The 16,720-nt window shown below is 39.9% G+C and overlaps 1 protein-coding gene across 5 annotated transcripts in view; it reads left to right on the forward strand.

Moving 5' to 3' along the window:
- Positions 1–12,053, forward strand: part of plekha7b (pleckstrin homology domain containing, family A member 7b) — a 72,124-nt gene extending 60,071 nt beyond the window's left edge. For 2 of the 5 annotated variants that reach the window (XM_019272571.2, XM_027281726.1), the window contains 14 exons: positions 326–406; positions 510–659; positions 1,458–1,559; positions 1,801–1,912; positions 2,101–2,306; positions 2,842–3,033; positions 3,112–3,226; positions 3,360–3,451; positions 4,408–4,644; positions 6,244–6,471; positions 7,174–7,307; positions 7,487–7,635; positions 9,827–9,970; positions 10,799–12,053. In XM_019272571.2, the coding sequence (XP_019128116.1) occupies positions 326–406; positions 510–659; positions 1,458–1,559; positions 1,801–1,912; positions 2,101–2,306; positions 2,842–3,033; positions 3,112–3,226; positions 3,360–3,451; positions 4,408–4,644; positions 6,244–6,471; positions 7,174–7,307; positions 7,487–7,635; positions 9,827–9,957 (1,929 nt within the window). In that variant the 3' untranslated portion in view covers positions 9,958–9,970; positions 10,799–12,053. Of the gene's footprint in view, positions 1–325; positions 407–509; positions 660–1,457; positions 1,560–1,800; positions 1,913–2,100; positions 2,307–2,841; positions 3,034–3,111; positions 3,227–3,359; positions 3,452–4,407; positions 4,718–6,243; positions 6,472–7,173; positions 7,308–7,486; positions 7,636–9,826; positions 9,971–10,798 lie in introns of those variants that run through there. The other 3 variants (XM_019272578.2, XM_027281725.1, XR_003462793.1) reach the window with 3 other exon arrangements.
- The last annotated feature ends 4,667 nt before the right edge of the window (positions 12,054–16,720 follow it).

The raw sequence follows: 16,720 nt of genomic DNA on the forward strand, positions 1-16,720 counted from the left end.
ATTTCTCACTGCGCTGATGAGAGGAATTCCTCTGGGCTTCTCACATAGATGAGCCTTATTGACATATTTACAGACAGCGAGGACTACAGTAGACGATCAATTCGTCTTATCTGGCTGCGTTGTGAATATAGTTCAACGAAGACAAGAATGGAGCAGTCGACCTCTCGTAAACACATTCTGTATCTCATCAGCTCAGTCACTGTTTTATCTCTTTTGTTTCTTATTCTGTCTACACTTTGTGGACTGTTCAGATATAAACAGAGATTATTAGATTATATCTTCTGTTTCCCTGCATTATTATTTTTTCAATATCTTTTCCTTCTAGGTGAAATTAAGTCGCCTGTGTGAACAAGACAAGATTCTACAGGAGCTAGAGGCCACGATACGCACTTTGAAGGAGGACAAGGTGTTTGTCTTGTGGAAAATTGAGCTTTTTCAGCAGTGTTTATATGTGTGTGGTCCATAAATGCTACTTGTGCTAAGACTGTGTCTTTCATGTCCCTATCTAGGACAAGCTGGAGTCTGTGCTAGATGTTTCCCACCAGCAGATGGAGCAGTACAGAGATCAGCCGGCCCATGCTGAGAAGATTGCCTATCAGCAGAAATTACTACAAGAGGATGTGGTTCACATCAGGGCCGAAATATCCCAAGTGTCCACAGTAAGACACTAGCTGCACTCAGACTCATTTTATTGCACTTATAAAGAAAAGTACAACTTCTGTGACTTCTTTGTTTAAGTTAAAATACATAATGAGCCTCCTTTGACATATTTGTTTTAGTTTTGGCACATAAGGTGCTGAATCAAAGCACTCAGATGGTCTCTTTTACTGCTACAAAGTACATGCTACCATTTGTATTGTGTTTTTATTGGTTCGAAAGATGTGCACTTCTGTTTTTAGTTCCCTTTTGATGGTTTCTGCAACCGGCACATTGTTTCAGGTTGACTGTGACTATCAAAATGAGTGATCAGGGACAAACCTGAGGCCACAAAGAAACTAATGACTACATTCCTCCACTACTTTAGTCAAAATGTTCACAGGTATTCAAAATATTCAGTGTTAAAATGAAAGAAGAAGAGTTTCGGTAGAACATTTACAAATAAAGCACCAGATTACACAAGAGTAAACAAGAGTATTTTTGGTTCTCTGTGACATTTGCGACCACACTGGTTGCGTTCAAGCATTTGTGACACTGTAAGTATGTATAAGATGACTAAACAGTAGAAACGAAAGATCAGTACACCAGTGATTCAGATTAAATAACTTGAAGTGAGACAAAAATAATAATAATAAACCTGAAGTAACTCAAGACACCTGCTCTCAACTACTCTCAACTGTATCTCACCACACATGGACTTTATTGTTCATGTTCAAGTGTGACCATAAATCTTTGAATAATGTATTGGAACCTCATGAGGTATCTTATCATGATAACATGAGTGTGCTTTTGTTTTGCAGGAGATGGAGAACGCATGGAACGAGTACAGCCGGCTGGAGAGAGACGTGGACTGGCTGAAGTCGGCTCTGCAGGGACATATGAGCCGCAGCGATCTCTCTCAGGTCTCTGCCCCAGTGATCTCTGTTAACACACACAAACAACTCTCACGGATGGGTGTGTGTGGGAATGAGTTACAGCGTACTGATTTTATATGCACAGACAAAGCAAAGAGTTCTGTGTGCCTGATCTGTTTAGAAGATCGTGTGTCAGCCTCAAATTAAAAGACAGATTTTGGCTAAGTCATCAGTATTTAGTTGACTTGGTACACGAGTAATTTTACTGTGTGTCTGTGTTTCTTTACAGCAAGAGAAAGTCCAGATAAGAAAAGAACTGTGGAGGATTGAGGACGTTATTGCAGGCCTCAGCACCAGTAAAGCCAACTACAAAGTCACTATCTCCTCTGTTACCAACCCAGGTGAGATAAGCGTTACCCAGAGGTTTTCATGTCTACAAGCCATGTGGTCATGCTATTGTATCTCACCATTAAAGCTCTTAATCACATACTCAAAACTATTGCCTTGAACATTTCCCTTGGGAAAAGAAAGCACAGTCTTTACAGCACGTGTGTATTCATGTTACATGTTCATACAACAAACTCCCCAGAGAGGAAATTTGTGCCTTCAGTGTCGGCGTCATCAGTGCCTTCTATGTCTGGGAGCCCGTCTGCTATGGAGATGAGATTGTCCCAGCAGCACCAACAGCAGCACAGCCCCCACCTCAGCCCCAGTAGCCACACCCCCACCCTTTCCTCCAGCCCGAGCCTGCAGCCTTTACGCCACTCTGCAACCATCGCCGGTGGGCTTAAATGGGTGAGTTAGCCCAGCCACAGGAGTAAACATCAGCTGGATCTTTACACTAGAAAGGAAACGTTTGTATGAAAAGTTTTTTTTCCATAAAATGTCAAAAACATAGAATGAATAAAATATGGGCCTAGTGTCTGTGACGTCATTCTGAAGAGCCGCTGTGAAGTTGAGAGTGTAGTGGCTCTGGCTGCCACAAGCTTGGCAGTCTTGTCTCCACTGACTCAACAATTGTCAAAGACATGAAGCGTGAGTGAATCTGCTTCATTCAACCCAGTTAGTCAGACAAGCCACCTGTGACAACACCCACCTGTCAATCAAAGCAGCCATGCCCTAATTATGTAGAACTTTAAGCCAGTTGTCATGAATGGGGAAATTAACTTCAGAAACTTTCTTCTCTGCGTTTTCTAGCTCCAGCTCCATGACGAGGTCAAAAAGTCCACAGATGTTCATTAGTGGTTTTGTGGTCTTTTAGAAAGGACTGATATAACAGTCAGATTTCCATGCTTGGTTCTCATTTTAAGCCCAGTTGTTCTGTGTGCAGGGTGAGGATGATGTGCCTCCCAGACCTCCTCTACCTCAGCTCTACAGTCCTGAAGAGCATCCCCCTGCTGTGCCCCCGTTACCCCGGGAGACAACGGTCATCAGGCACACTTCTGTACGCGGCCTCAAACGACAGTCAGATGAACGCAAAAGGGACAGAGAGATTGGCCAGTACACCAATGGAGACGGCAAGGTACATAGAGTGTGTGTGAAATTTAGACATCTGAGTAGCACCAGCACACACTTTCTAATCTCTGTCTGTGTATCTCAGGTGGAACTTCGGCCTTTCCTGAGTGATCCAGAGCTCATGGGAGCTGGAGACGGTTCCAGCCACATCAGTGTAGTAGTGTGTGGACATGATGGTTACCAGACATTACCTAGCAGAGGTACACAGATGATAGGGCCAGTAGATTGGTTTAGAACTGATTTATTTAGCTGTAGCATGATAATTTTGTTAACAATCCTATCTGTATTGCCAAATCAAGAACAGTGTTTTAATGTTTGTTGGGTTTCCCTCAGGAGTGGCTGGCTCCTCGCTTAGGCTAAATCAATCTTCAAGCATCTCCTCATATGTGACCCTCCGAAGAGCAAGCTCAGCTGCCGGCGGGAAGGTGAGGCTCATAAGTAACTAACAACAAAAAAGTAAAGAGTGAATCAATAGTGAGTATCTGAATCACTGGAGACATACAGTAGATACTGTAAGTCCAGTTCTCGATGATAGCATTGAAATTCATGAAGGAGTTAATGAAGAGTTAAAGTCTTTGATATTTGGAGCTAACGTTAATACCCAGCTGGAAGTCTTCATAGGTGGGAAGTCAGTGAGGGATTCTGTGTTTATTTCTGCACTAGAGATGTGAAAAATACAATGATCTGAAAAAATGTATGAAGTGTTTGTAAAATGTGGTAAATTGTAGCAAATGGAGAAAATCACTGTGCTGGGTGGTACTATAAGATTTCATAAAGTCAAAGCCCAGATAATTACATTTAAAGGCAATTTAAAAATGATGGTGTGTAGCATATATATTGAAAAAAAAATTTAAACTAATTTTAAGAATTGCTATTTTGATCATTCACAGTATTATCTTCATATATTTAGATCTTGATATTTATGCTTTCTGGTATTTAAAAATCATGGTAAAAACTTATATCCACCCCAATGAATCACTGAGTTTTCAAAAAGGATATTCAAGTTTATCAAATCTTGGTCAAATTTATATGAATAATTTAGACATGACAGCCTTAAACTCGACTCATATCACTCAAATCATATTTTGACTGGGAAATTTGTCAAGCTACAAATTTAGAGATAAACATGAATATTAGCTTATTAGTATACTGTATAACCATCTACTAGATATATTTAAATTACTTATAAATAAGCATAATTCTGTAGCTGGTTCTCTGTTTGCTCCACTCATAACCTCAGAAGTGTCTGAGTTGTGAAAACTGAGTTGTGTCCTTTTTCACTCTTTATTAACACTTGATAAGCTTTTACCTTCTCATTAGATTTATTTTTATTTTCTTCCCTGCTCGTGTTATCAACTCTCTCTCCTCCCACTCCTCTCAGGAGAGACCAAAAAGTGCCTTGGAGCGTCTGTACTCTGGGGACCCGGCGCAGCAGCAGCAGAGGGGCAAGATGAGTGCCGATGAGCAGCTGGAGAGGATGAAGAGGCACCAGAAGGCACTCGTCCGCCAGCGCAAACGCACCCTGAGTCACGGAGACCGCCACGCCTCTCCAACGTCGCGCCCCTCGTCCTCGTCCTCGGCCCCATCGTCGCGCCCGCTCTCAGCAGACTTGGGATCAGTATGTTACTAGAACAGTATCACACGTCACACTCTCATGCATGACGACAACCAAACGAGAGTGGCGATCAACGGTAGTCATGCATGCCTTTACTCAGTGTAGTCTGTCTTTTCTCTGTTCTCTGACATTACACAGTTGATAGTAATACATTTAATTAGTGCAGTTTGGTAATTCACTGTGTGGCTCTAACTGTGCTTATTTCATGCATGTTGTTTTCAGATTTGAAAAGTCCTTTTTCACAGCAGACATTTTGACTGGTCTCCTACTGTGACATGTCAAAATGACTGTGAAAAAAGGCGTACACAGACGAGTGGTTTCTGCTTTACACTTAACACCTTGTGTACAATACTAGAGTATAATTGTCAAAAGGTGTGTAATTAATTTGACATTGACTAGTGATGGTATTCTTGCTCAAAACCTTCGATATGTCTTGCCTCTCAAACACATAACACACTAATGACCTCAGACAAAGGCCTTCAGTGCCATCTACACCTCATAACCATCAATTTATGGGTATTTTTCTATCTGTTATAGACCCTAACATTGTTTTATCCATCCATTCTCATCTCTCCTCACTGATCTTTACACTTTTTGTCTCACTCTGACAGTATACGTTTACCACCATATTGTTTCCTACCCTCTAACAGTGGCTTGTGCTGTCAGAATAACACCTAGGTGTCTGTTTAGATATTAATGCTCGCTGTTCTTCGTTTAAGTACTGTTTCTGTCTCTAAGCAGTCTATGTGTGTGTGTGGGCGTGTGTGAAAGAGAAAGAAAGTGCCTTCTTATTTTCTACTCACCAAAACATTGTCATACACTTAGCAAAGCTCATCTCAACCTAATCATGGCATTTTTTCTTCCTGTATTTGTTTTTATTTGCTTAACTGCAAAAGATAAAGATGGTGTAATGTTAATGGACTGGGATCTACTGTTGTCCCATCTATCACTTCCCAGTCTTTGTGAGAGGAAGCCTTTATTTAGACTTAAGTAATGTGTATGACATCTATTTCATATAGGTTAAGTGATTTCAGTGTTTGCTCAGCGTCTTTACCTGCTAATTGTTAGTCATAAGAGCCCCTCCTCTTTTTAAAATGTGAATGTTTGCAAATAAATAAACATTATTTTATGAACTCATATTGCCATGTTTTTTATTTGTTATGTTTTTTTCCTCTGAGTACATACAATATGACTGTGTTTGTTGAAACTGTCATCAGAGTGAGTGACGTGTCGTCTCCTGTTTGTTTCTGTGTCATTGTTCTGTCCTGTCTCTGTCACTTCTGTAGAGAATTGTCAGCATGCTTGTGACTTCAGAGCTTTCAATTGCATACACGCATGCATATATACTGTATCTCATACATATCGATGCATGCTCCCTCTTTTTTTTCTTTTTAACACCTATACACACACACACACACACACGCTTACTCGCTCTCTGCAGCCAGTAACCAGTGATAACTAGAGTGTTGTACAGTACTTGTCACGTGAAATAATGTGTGAAGGCAAGTGAGACTCACACTTACTTGAAGAACAAGACAACGTGATGGCAGCATGCTGTAATTTGTTTCACAGTCTGTTTTGTTTCCTTTGTGCGTTGTCCAGTGGAAGAGAGAGCAGGACTTTGATCTGCAGTTGCTCGAGAGGGCTGTGCAGGGGGAGGAGGCGCAGGGAGTTAGGAGCGTTCAGGGGGAGGAAAGACCTCCCGAGCACAAAGAGAGGCCTCGCTCGCACTCTGACGAATGGCTGACCCTCCGCTCCACGGCCACAACCCCTCCCGCCCATGAAGCTGACCTGGAGCCACTAGACTATGATGTGGACCTTAACAAAGAAGTAAGTTAGTTTTGTCTCAGCAAAGAAATATAGATGATGAGTTAAAGGACCAGTGTGTGAGATTTAGTGCCATCTACCGGTGTAGCTACGGTGTCCTGCAAAAGGCCCCATCTAGAGCCAATGTTTGGTTTATCCATTCTGAACTACTATAGGAACTTAGGCTTTATTGCACTGTACGTTGAATATACATAACAGTGAGTGGTTCTGTGAGTGCTGCTACTCTGTGCCTGAAATAAGCTAAGAGCTGAAATTGATAGCAGGTTTTATTCTAAGGTGTGTGGTGGAGGGTAAAAGGCATTTGCTGACTATGCAGGGAATACATTTTCTGTTGAAAGTGATGCTAGTTCTGCACACAAAAGATCATGTTATCCTCACATGAGCACCCCCTTCTGGTAACGGTGAAAAAACAAACAAATCCTCACAGCAAAGGCATTGAATGGTGCTCGTTCTGTAAAGTGGACAAGTGAGGTAGAAGAAAACAGGCTTCTAACATTACTTCAAAACTAACTAATAGTACAATGATCCATCGATGTGCAGCTACATTATGTCTGATCTGTCTTGTTACTGTAGATCAAATATTTTTTTTGCAGTTTTAAGTAGCTAAATGTCCAAGAACAGTCTTTGTTGTAAACTTAGCTTAGGGAACATTGTAAAGAATGACAATAAAGCATCTTGGATCTTAACACACACTATCTTACATAGCTGTCCAAGCCTCAGAAAGTGTTGATTCCGGAGCGCTATGTGGACTCAGAGCCAGAGGAGCCTCTCAGTCCGCAGGAGGTGGAGGACCGCCATCGCAAGGTGGAGCGCATCAAGAGCATCTTGGCAAAGTCCAGGTAAACTGATTTTGCATGTAGGTGTGACTGATGATAAACAAATGGTCAGATGCAGGTTCAAGCCTTTTTTGTTGGCAATCATTCACCCTACGGCACTGGACTGTGTGGCAAGATAATGCCCTCAGTATTAATTATTAACACATTACATTTGGTGTCTTATTTCTTTCTGCATGGGACAGCGTGCAGAACCTAGCATCTACAGTGCCCGTGGATAAGCCAGAGGTCGGGGTGGTGGCACTCGACTCAGCTCTGCAGGAGCAGGAGAGGATCATCACCATGTCCTACGCTCTCGCCTCGGAGGCTTCACTCAAAAGCAAACTAGTTGCAGGTTGGTCATTTATATCGTGAATTTTTCTATACGTTTAAACATCTAGGTTTCTTGCATTATAAAGAAATGTGAAAAAATCATTATTCTGCAGAAGCACTTACAGAAATCATTTCTGTATCTGTCAAAAAAGAAAAAATGTATCAGTGCTGACAGTTCTCATAGCATCAAATCGACGTCTTTTGGTTGACGAAGGGATCATATAGAGAATTCTGGATTGATGGAGTGGAGATGAGAAGGGCGTAAGGTGCAGAGTCAAGCAATAAGGCTGTTCATTTCCTAATAACTGAACATTATTCCTGCTTAGAAACGCAGATAGCCTCTAATTGCAATCCATGTAGAATCTTTCAGACAGGGGAGGAATCGCTTGATGAGGCCATTTTGTGTGCTGATCAATGACCCAGTCAAACTCTACTCTCCTCCTGCATACCGTTGCTGCTCCTTTGAACGTAGCTCTGAACCTGCATAAAAGACACTGCGCTCACTTTTCATCTTTTTCATACTCAACGGCAGACAGGCAAGTTCATTTTCACTGTAGCTGCAGCAGGTTGTCAGTCTGTCTGCCGCATACACACACACGCACACACACACACACACACACATATATCTGTCACACATAGTAACACTCAAGCTGTCAGCGTGTGTGGAAGCTTAATATGCACAGTGAGGCAAAGTCAACAATTATAACATTATTTCCAGCATAGAGAAATGTCAGAGAATATAACTGGTGGCATCTTGTCAGCGGAGACTGAATCAATGACTTTCTTTCCCTTTGGTGTTAAAGTAAGGTATGCTGGTGCACTTTCAAATCCCTGAATTAAAAGAAGAGTCTTTTTCACAGTATTATGCATGAGAGACTTCAATAATGCCGGCATAAAAGCAGGAATATGCAGCACTGAAATTGCGTACAGTATATATTAAAATGGAGTTTTTGATTGTTGAATTTGTTATTCTAAATTTGGTATCTTGTAATTACTCGTCCGTAAGATTGAATCTTCAATTTGTCTGCAAAATATAAATAATCTACAAAATAAACTTCCTTGTATCATGCCTCTTCAACTATTAATTCCTTTTTCTTTTTTTAAAGATGATGAAATGTTCAAATGATGAAGAAATGAAGCACACATCTCACCGCTGCATACAGATTACTATGAGCCTCAAACGGCTGGTGGTGGGGGTGATATTATTAAAGAGATACTACAGACTTACGTGCACCATGCTAATGTGGCCTTTAGACTATTTTATTAACACACACCTGAAAACAGGTCAAAACAAAAAGTTTAGAAATGTAAATAACTGAATGAATAAAGGAAGGGCACCTTTATCTACACCAAATAGCCTGCAGCTACTTTTGGAATTGATAAATCCTTTTTAAATAATAATGGCCAAACTTTTGCTGGTTTAAAGGATTTAATGCTTTTCTTTGTTAGGTATGATACTGGATATTGGACCAGTGTTTAGACAAAACAAGATATTTGAAGTAACCACCTTGGGCTCTGAGAAAATATGATGGGCATTTTCACTGTTTCGTAGACAAAACAATTAGTTGATTAAAGCAGATTAATCAATTATAAAAAAAAAGAATTGTTGGCGGCAGCCTTGACCTCCATACATCTTGTTTGAATGTTATCACAATTATGCTATGTGATTACATTCTCATCTCATCATCAAACTGAGATAACAGAAATGTGTCAGCAGTCAGAGATTTTGTCTTTATGTTAGGACTGAAACTATCATCGTTTTCATTATGAAGCATCATAATGAAATTATTTCTTCAATTAATCAATCTGTTTATGCAGTGACAGCTATCCAGCTGTATCATGCCACTGTGGAAAATGTTGCAGATCACTGAGCAGGACTGCTTCCTTCGTGGCAGTTTTGGATTTACGATGTGGATTTGATGGATTAACACAAAATCTGGTTATTTTAACTGAAGGTTTCTTAACCTTCAGTTTAAAGGAGAATAATGAATTAAAGACAACAGTAATGTTAGATTGTATCCACGCTGGCCACCCACAGTGTCGTCAATTCAGAGAGCATGGGAGTAAATGAGGTTTCATAGTTGTGTTCTTTCAGAAAACATGATGTGGTTCTCGGTTCTATCCTTCATTGTGGCCTATAAACTGTCACAGAGGCCATTCCACTAACAACCAATGTCATTTCCTCTGTTTTCCCTCTGTCCTCTCCTCCGTAGTGCCAACACAGGCTAACCTCCCCACCCCGCCTCCCCCACCCCCTCCACCTCCTCCTCCTCTTCCTCCTGTATCTCTGGCGCCTGCCTCTCCCTCTCCTATAAGCAACGGGATTCACTACACGTTTGTCTAATCCGAGAAATAAAGTAAGGCCTAACTGCATGTTTTTACAGTGCTAATGTTTTTCGAGGCCTCTAATTCTCTCTAACAAGGGGGCTCCTGTGTGCTTTGCACCTCTCTGCATGTTTACCGCTGCGTTGTGATTGTAGGAAACACATCTTGTCTGGGTTAGGGGAAGCCCTGCCTCTGCTCCCATTATAATCCAAACAAACATCTGCAGGCAGTCTGCTCATCCCACTGTGATAATTGTGTGTAAATTTATTTTTTTTTCTTTCTTTTTGTACCACTGCCAAAATATTTATGGATGGTTGGGGAAAGAAAGAGCTCAAACGAACGCGACTGTTTGTAGCATTGTGTATAATTAACAAAAGAGACACCTTTTGATTTAGCACCTTGACAGTTCAGCAGTCAGCACAGCTGCATTCCACAGCACCAATTAGCTCCCCATCTGTAGCCTGGCTGCGAGAAGTCAGAAAAAACGCACAGCAGATATCACTGTTGTTACTGTACAAAGAGGGCTTCTGTCATTTTAGTGCCTCATTAAAAAAAAAAACCTCCACGAATCAGACGAATATTTGATTACTAAATTTTGTTTCTGATTATCATTTACCCTCCAGGGACAAATACTGATAAAATAAATGACTGGACGGAGATAAAACAACGTGCAGGACATCATCAGATGTTGATAAATGAACACACGCAGTAACAAAGTGTCCATCTAGCTGTGTCTGACCTTTAAATATGTTATTATCTATTGTATAAGGAATATTCATTGCTTGAGAACTTGTGTGACAGCATGCTTTATTGTGTATTGTTGTGCTCTGAGTGATTCTTTTTTTTTTTTTTTTCTGTAGCGCTCTCATCCCACTGATCAGGTCAGCTGTTAGAGGGGGCTGTGATGGGTAGATGGTTTGTAAAAGTTGCTCTGCCACTCTGAAGATCAGAATGACGTGCTAATTGTATGAAGTTACAGTATTGTTAACAGTTGTAATGTTTCCCGTTTACTGACCACCAGCCAGCTCAAATGTAACCTTCACAAAATCTGCTTTAAGAGTGAGGAGGAGAATGGGATACGTACGCAATGAATGAATCAGTGCTCGTCACTCATTATGACTTTCACATGGCAGCTGTTGATTGACTTTTGTGTGACAGTGTCCTTCACTGTTCTTCCCCTTTGCTTAACTTTTACATTTTCAATGTTAAGTAAAAAAAAAAATAGATTTGGGTAACATGTTTTGGTCATTGTGCATGGACAGGAACAACCTCTTAAAAGACAGTGAGAGCATGGACACTTTTTGACACATTCACGGTGGCTCCAAAACTCCAGCGTCAATTCATTTTGAAAAAATTCTGCTGTCAGGGTTATCTTGTCTTCTCATATTTACTGCTCTTGTACTGACTTTGTCTTTCTCTCTTATCGCTCCTCAGCTCAAGCTATTTCTGGACACTGAGGTGCTATTCTACAATGAGAACAGACAACTGGAATCCTGCGAGAAAAGAGGATTTTGTTTGAGTTTGAACATTTCACAGCCTTTCCATACAGCAGTACAAGAACTGTACTAAACATTTAACCTGCTCTCTGCGGCTCACGCAGCATTGACTCGTTAAAGCGTTTCTAGTTGCTGAAAGCGACGTGGAAATAGAAGACTTTGCAGTGGGAGCTGCTGTGCTTATTACCTATGGACGCGTCTAACAAATGTTAATCTCATAATAATAAAAAAAATATTTTCTACATATCATTGCACTTTGAATTATACACTGTATCATCTTTTCAATGTATGACTGGATTGCTTTTACTTGCAGTGTGATCTAAACTGGGAACTTCTTTTTTTTTTTTTGTCAGGTACAGAATGTTAAGAACAAGAGGTACTAAATGTGTCATGATGGTAGTATTTTTGTCAAAACTCAGATAATATTCTTACACCAAACCACTTGAAATATCATATGTATGTACCTGTAGCACTGCCAGTCTCCTTTTAGCTTGCCAAAATGAATTTTATTTTTGCTTACATCAGGATGAAAATAACCTTTAACATATTTTCTGTGCGACTGGGGAAGGTTGCACAATGGAAATTTATAAAAATGTGAATATTAAAGATATTAACACAACATCTGATTCATCACATATGTATTTTTTTTCATATTTTTTCTCATTTATCACATTTATTTGAGTGAGTTGAATACCGTATTAATTCAGTTATTTGATGACTATATCAAATCAATCAAAAGCAACAAATCTACCCCTGCAGACTGCTTTGTGGATGTTGTTTGCCATCGGAAGGTTTACTTGTTGCTCCTGTAAAGAGAATCCAGAGGAAAAGAACCAAGACAATATTATGTGACAGTTCCTCTATCACTAACAGTAAGAGAGTGATGCTGAATTTTCATTTGACCTTTGACACCCAAATAAGCTGTATTTAAAAAGCAGTTTTCAATGGGAATGAAACTTAAACTTACTCTTAATTAAGTCTCCTTGTCCTTGTCATTGATTTCCAATGCAGAGTACACAAATGTTCAAAATCTCCAAATCCAATCCAAAGATTTGGGGTTTATTATTCTTCAACTGAGAAATGAGGCAACTTTTATTTAAAACATCAGCTTTTAACCTAAAACAGCCTTTGTTCTTTATTATATTTCCACTCAAGTTTATCGACTGTGTCTTTATTCTAATCATGTACAAAGAAAAAAAGTACAAAATGTGCACTCATCATAGCTCCACGATTCTGTTTGAACCTCCACATTGATTGCCTTGACCTATTAAACTTCATTCTATTATTTGGAAAGGGAACCAAACTATGGCATGCTCAAAGGAGGTGAACTTTCAATACAAAAAAAAAAAAAAGAAAGAGAGAGGCTTCTTGAAATGTTTCTTAAGTTCAAAGCTTTTTCCATCTCAAAAGGGCATTTTTAATTCCATGTATTTTCAACCAAGAAGGTGGATACTAATAACTCTGGATTCTGAAGTACAGAATTCATATCTTTAAATCATGAACTATGTCTCCATTGCAATTGTAAAAGAAACCTCTGAGAAATACATGTATTGAACTTGTGATTCAAAAAGAAAAGAATATATAGAGAGAATGTTTTAAGTAGAGAGCGTCTTGCTTGCGCTTATTCGCTAATTTTGCAGTTTTCAACACAAATATTTGTGTTACGTTTGTTATGAATCACCCAGATACATACACTGATAGGACACGATGCACACTTTTAATAGATACAGCGCCCTCGCCTTCCTTTGCTTGTCTCATAGTGAGCCGTTGCTCCCTCCCAAGTGACATCTTTATCTTTAATTGGGGAGTAATTACTTTCACTCGTCTGCATCGTGGTGCGCTTTGAAAACACCTGAGAGAGGAGGATGCACCTCCCTCAGCAACCACATCCTCTTTGCCTCCATCTCTCCTCCAGGATCAGGGGGGCCCCACAGCGCCTGCTGGCCCTGGTGGCTAGGAGACCCATCACATTCTAATATTCTGCTTATTTTGCAATAAAATGGGATGTTTTTCCCTCCTCCTGCAAAAATTCACCCAAGACCCTCCACTGAGGATTGTGGCATTTCCATGTATTGACGTTTGGCTGGTGGTTCATATACATTTGTTATTCTATGCTCTGGACTTCAAAGAGAATGAAAGAGGGCCTATTATGCTAATTGGGTCCTGTTCTGTTAAACGCAATCAAGGCCTCCCGCATTAATCCTTTACTAAATACTTACTGGCTTCAGAAATGCCTTTTCTACTAAGACGCGTACTGCTCAGCTCCCTGATGTTTGTAAGAGAGGAGTTTTTCTAGAAGTAAATAAAAGATAATAAGTAAATAAAATGTCTCATTTTGAATCACAAAATTAAAACTGCCCTTTAAAGTGCGATTAAAACGGCTCTTCAGGATAAAGCTTTGACTTCAGTTGCTTTTTTTGTGTGTGTCTGGTTTCATTTTTGCAAGGTCTGTGCTTGAAAGGAAGAGCCCATTGAGACCACGCTGAGGAGTCTGACCTTGTTCTCAGGTCTATATTGTTCACCGTGCTGCACACTGCATTTGTAACATATTCACAGTTTTCCCCCGGTAGGGGAAGAGAAAGGAGAAATCCTACATTGATTCCCAGTGATACCTATTTCCATCACATAAATATTATTGTTACTTGCTGTGAATGTCTGAGGATTAGACTACAGTGGAAGCACAGCCGGCACCTCCTTTGCACACTGTGGGGATCCGGATTGTAGTCCAATTGTACAAATACAAAACCAAGGAAGCCGATGCAATAGGTGCTTTGATTTCAAAAGAGTATTTTATGCTGTTTTATCATCCTCAAGCTCCACATACGGTACATTTTTTAATATGTAAGAAATAGATGGTGATTTGTTGAATAATTGAAGAGTTAGGAATCACTGAATAGTCTTCCCAACGTGCGTGCATGCTTGAAAAAGAATAAAGGGAAGGCTGAATTACAGTCGCGCTGCACCACATTGACCTCACTATTTGCACTAACACAATGCCTTTTGTGTAATCTTTTATTTCAAAGCAATTATGTTTAGAATTTACACTTGCGATATCTTTTGGGAGATGACACAAATGTGAAAATATTAAATATTGAATAACACGTTTACGGGCTTGATATATTTAACAGCGAGAGAACACAATTCCTTCAACATAAATGATTAAGTGTGTGTTGAGAAGGTGCTGTGTTACATTAAACAATGAAATAATCTCATTTCCCTTAAACGGAAGGCTTTTACAATACCTACAGTGAGTTGGGCTTTTTGTACATAAAAGCAATTGCTTTGTAAATGAACCAAATGCCCCCAGGCCTCCTCTTTAATCTAACAGCTCCGTGCACACATACACACTGATCTACGTGAAATTTACTACATTTAACGGCTCGGATAAAAAGACTACAAATGCATCTACGGTACAGATCTACAGTGCAGTGTCATGGTGTCATTTTTTAGTTGCATCTTAATAAATTTATACAGAAATATGAAGTTCTATCTGTCAGCTTAATACAGGCCATACATTAAAAATGTGTTTTTGATATGAAAGAATGACACATGAATTATCTCCTAGCTTATCTCTCGATTGGGCCTCAGAGAACAATGTTCAGGTAATGTATTTCCAGATAAAACACAATAAATTATTTGTTAAACTGTTTCTTGACAGGGCTGATATTTGTAGTAGTGTTGGCACAGGCTCTGTGATGGTGTCCCTGATAAGTATATAATTAGAATTGGCATGTTGCACTCCTTATTTCAACATGATTAATCAGTGGTTCTCTGTTAACTTGAAAGGACATATTAGATCCTGACTAAACTTTGATGAAATCCAGAGTTACAAGTAAGAGATTTGGGTCAACTAATGAGAACAGAGCGTCCCACTTTGCAAGTCCAATTGGGAGAGAGACGATTTGCATGTATGCAAATAGTGTTTGAGTTAATTGCATAACTTGGCATTCAGTAATGACTAAGTTATGTTGGATTTGTGGATGTCGGCCCTTTGTAACTGGACCGTGTGTCGGTGACTGTGATCACTGGCAGAATTGACTCACTGATGGCAGGTCAGGGTGTTCACAGATGTTTATGTAGGCTTATGTCAGTTCTTGACATTGTAGATCTTCTCACAGTACGTACACATCCTCTCTTTTTCAAGTCACTTATTGTGCTCACTGTCGTGGAAGTAAACGCTGAGCTGAGCTTTTAGAACCCCTCCACAGCCCTCTTGAGCTAAAGTCAGCTGCTAGATCTCATCTCTCTCTCTCTGTCTCTCTCTCTCTGTCTCTCTCTCTCTCTCTCTCTCTCTCTCTCTCTCTCCAGCATCTCTCTCCACATCCTTACACATTTCAAACACAGATGATTTTATCACTTATCTATAAAGTAATGCTTGTAAATGTCTTGAGGAGATTAAAAAAAAAGAAAAACTGGCGACTGCTCATCAGCATATTTTGTAGTCAGCATGGATGGTTACACATATTTTATTTCAGTTTTAATAATAGATATTTATTACATTATGCACATGTATTCGCGATTCTACGAGATTTATTGGCTCATAATGATTTTACAGCGTGTTATAAGCACTTATTACCTGTTTGTTCACATGTACAGCAGGCTTATAACTGCTGAAGACATGGTTATACATGCTATGCATATTTCTTTATGACTGCTTCATGAGAGGAGACATTGTTAACAAACACATCAATAAACACTTTTTAAAAAAGTCCTTCCATCTGTGTGCAACTGCATCCTAGTGTGATATGTAGTGTAATAAACATAATTGTTTAGACGTGCTTTAAAAATGCTAAACAGGGGGTTGGAATAAAGTGTTTTTGTCACTTCCTGACACAAGTTTTAATGTCACACTCAAAAGCAGAACAAAGGTCAAAAGGTGAAATACTCCTCGTCTACAATGTAGATAATTGGGAATCCTCATTAAGACTACAAATCACTGTTTCTCCAAGCATGAATCAGCTGCACACCTTTGAAACCTGCTCGGGCTGCACTGTAATCAAAACCCCCGCCACCCCCCCCCCCCCTCCACACTGCACTGACTGAATGGTGTTCTCTAATTAACCATGCAGAACAGGAGAAGAACACATGTTAATTTAATGTAACAAAAATGTTGATTTTCATGCACTCTCCTTTTCAAATATTTATGGGCTAGACTTGAATTTTCAAGATGCATCAAAGACTCACAGGGTATGCAAATGTGTCTTGCCTTACCCCCCAACAAGTTGGACTGTCTTTTGCTCTTCGTGCAGGCTTCACGCACTGCCATCTGAGCTATAAAGAGGAAGC

Source organism: Larimichthys crocea, chromosome VIII, assembly GCF_000972845.2.
Source record: "Larimichthys crocea isolate SSNF chromosome VIII, L_crocea_2.0, whole genome shotgun sequence".
Classification (NCBI taxonomy): Eukaryota; Metazoa; Chordata; class Actinopteri; family Sciaenidae; genus Larimichthys; species Larimichthys crocea.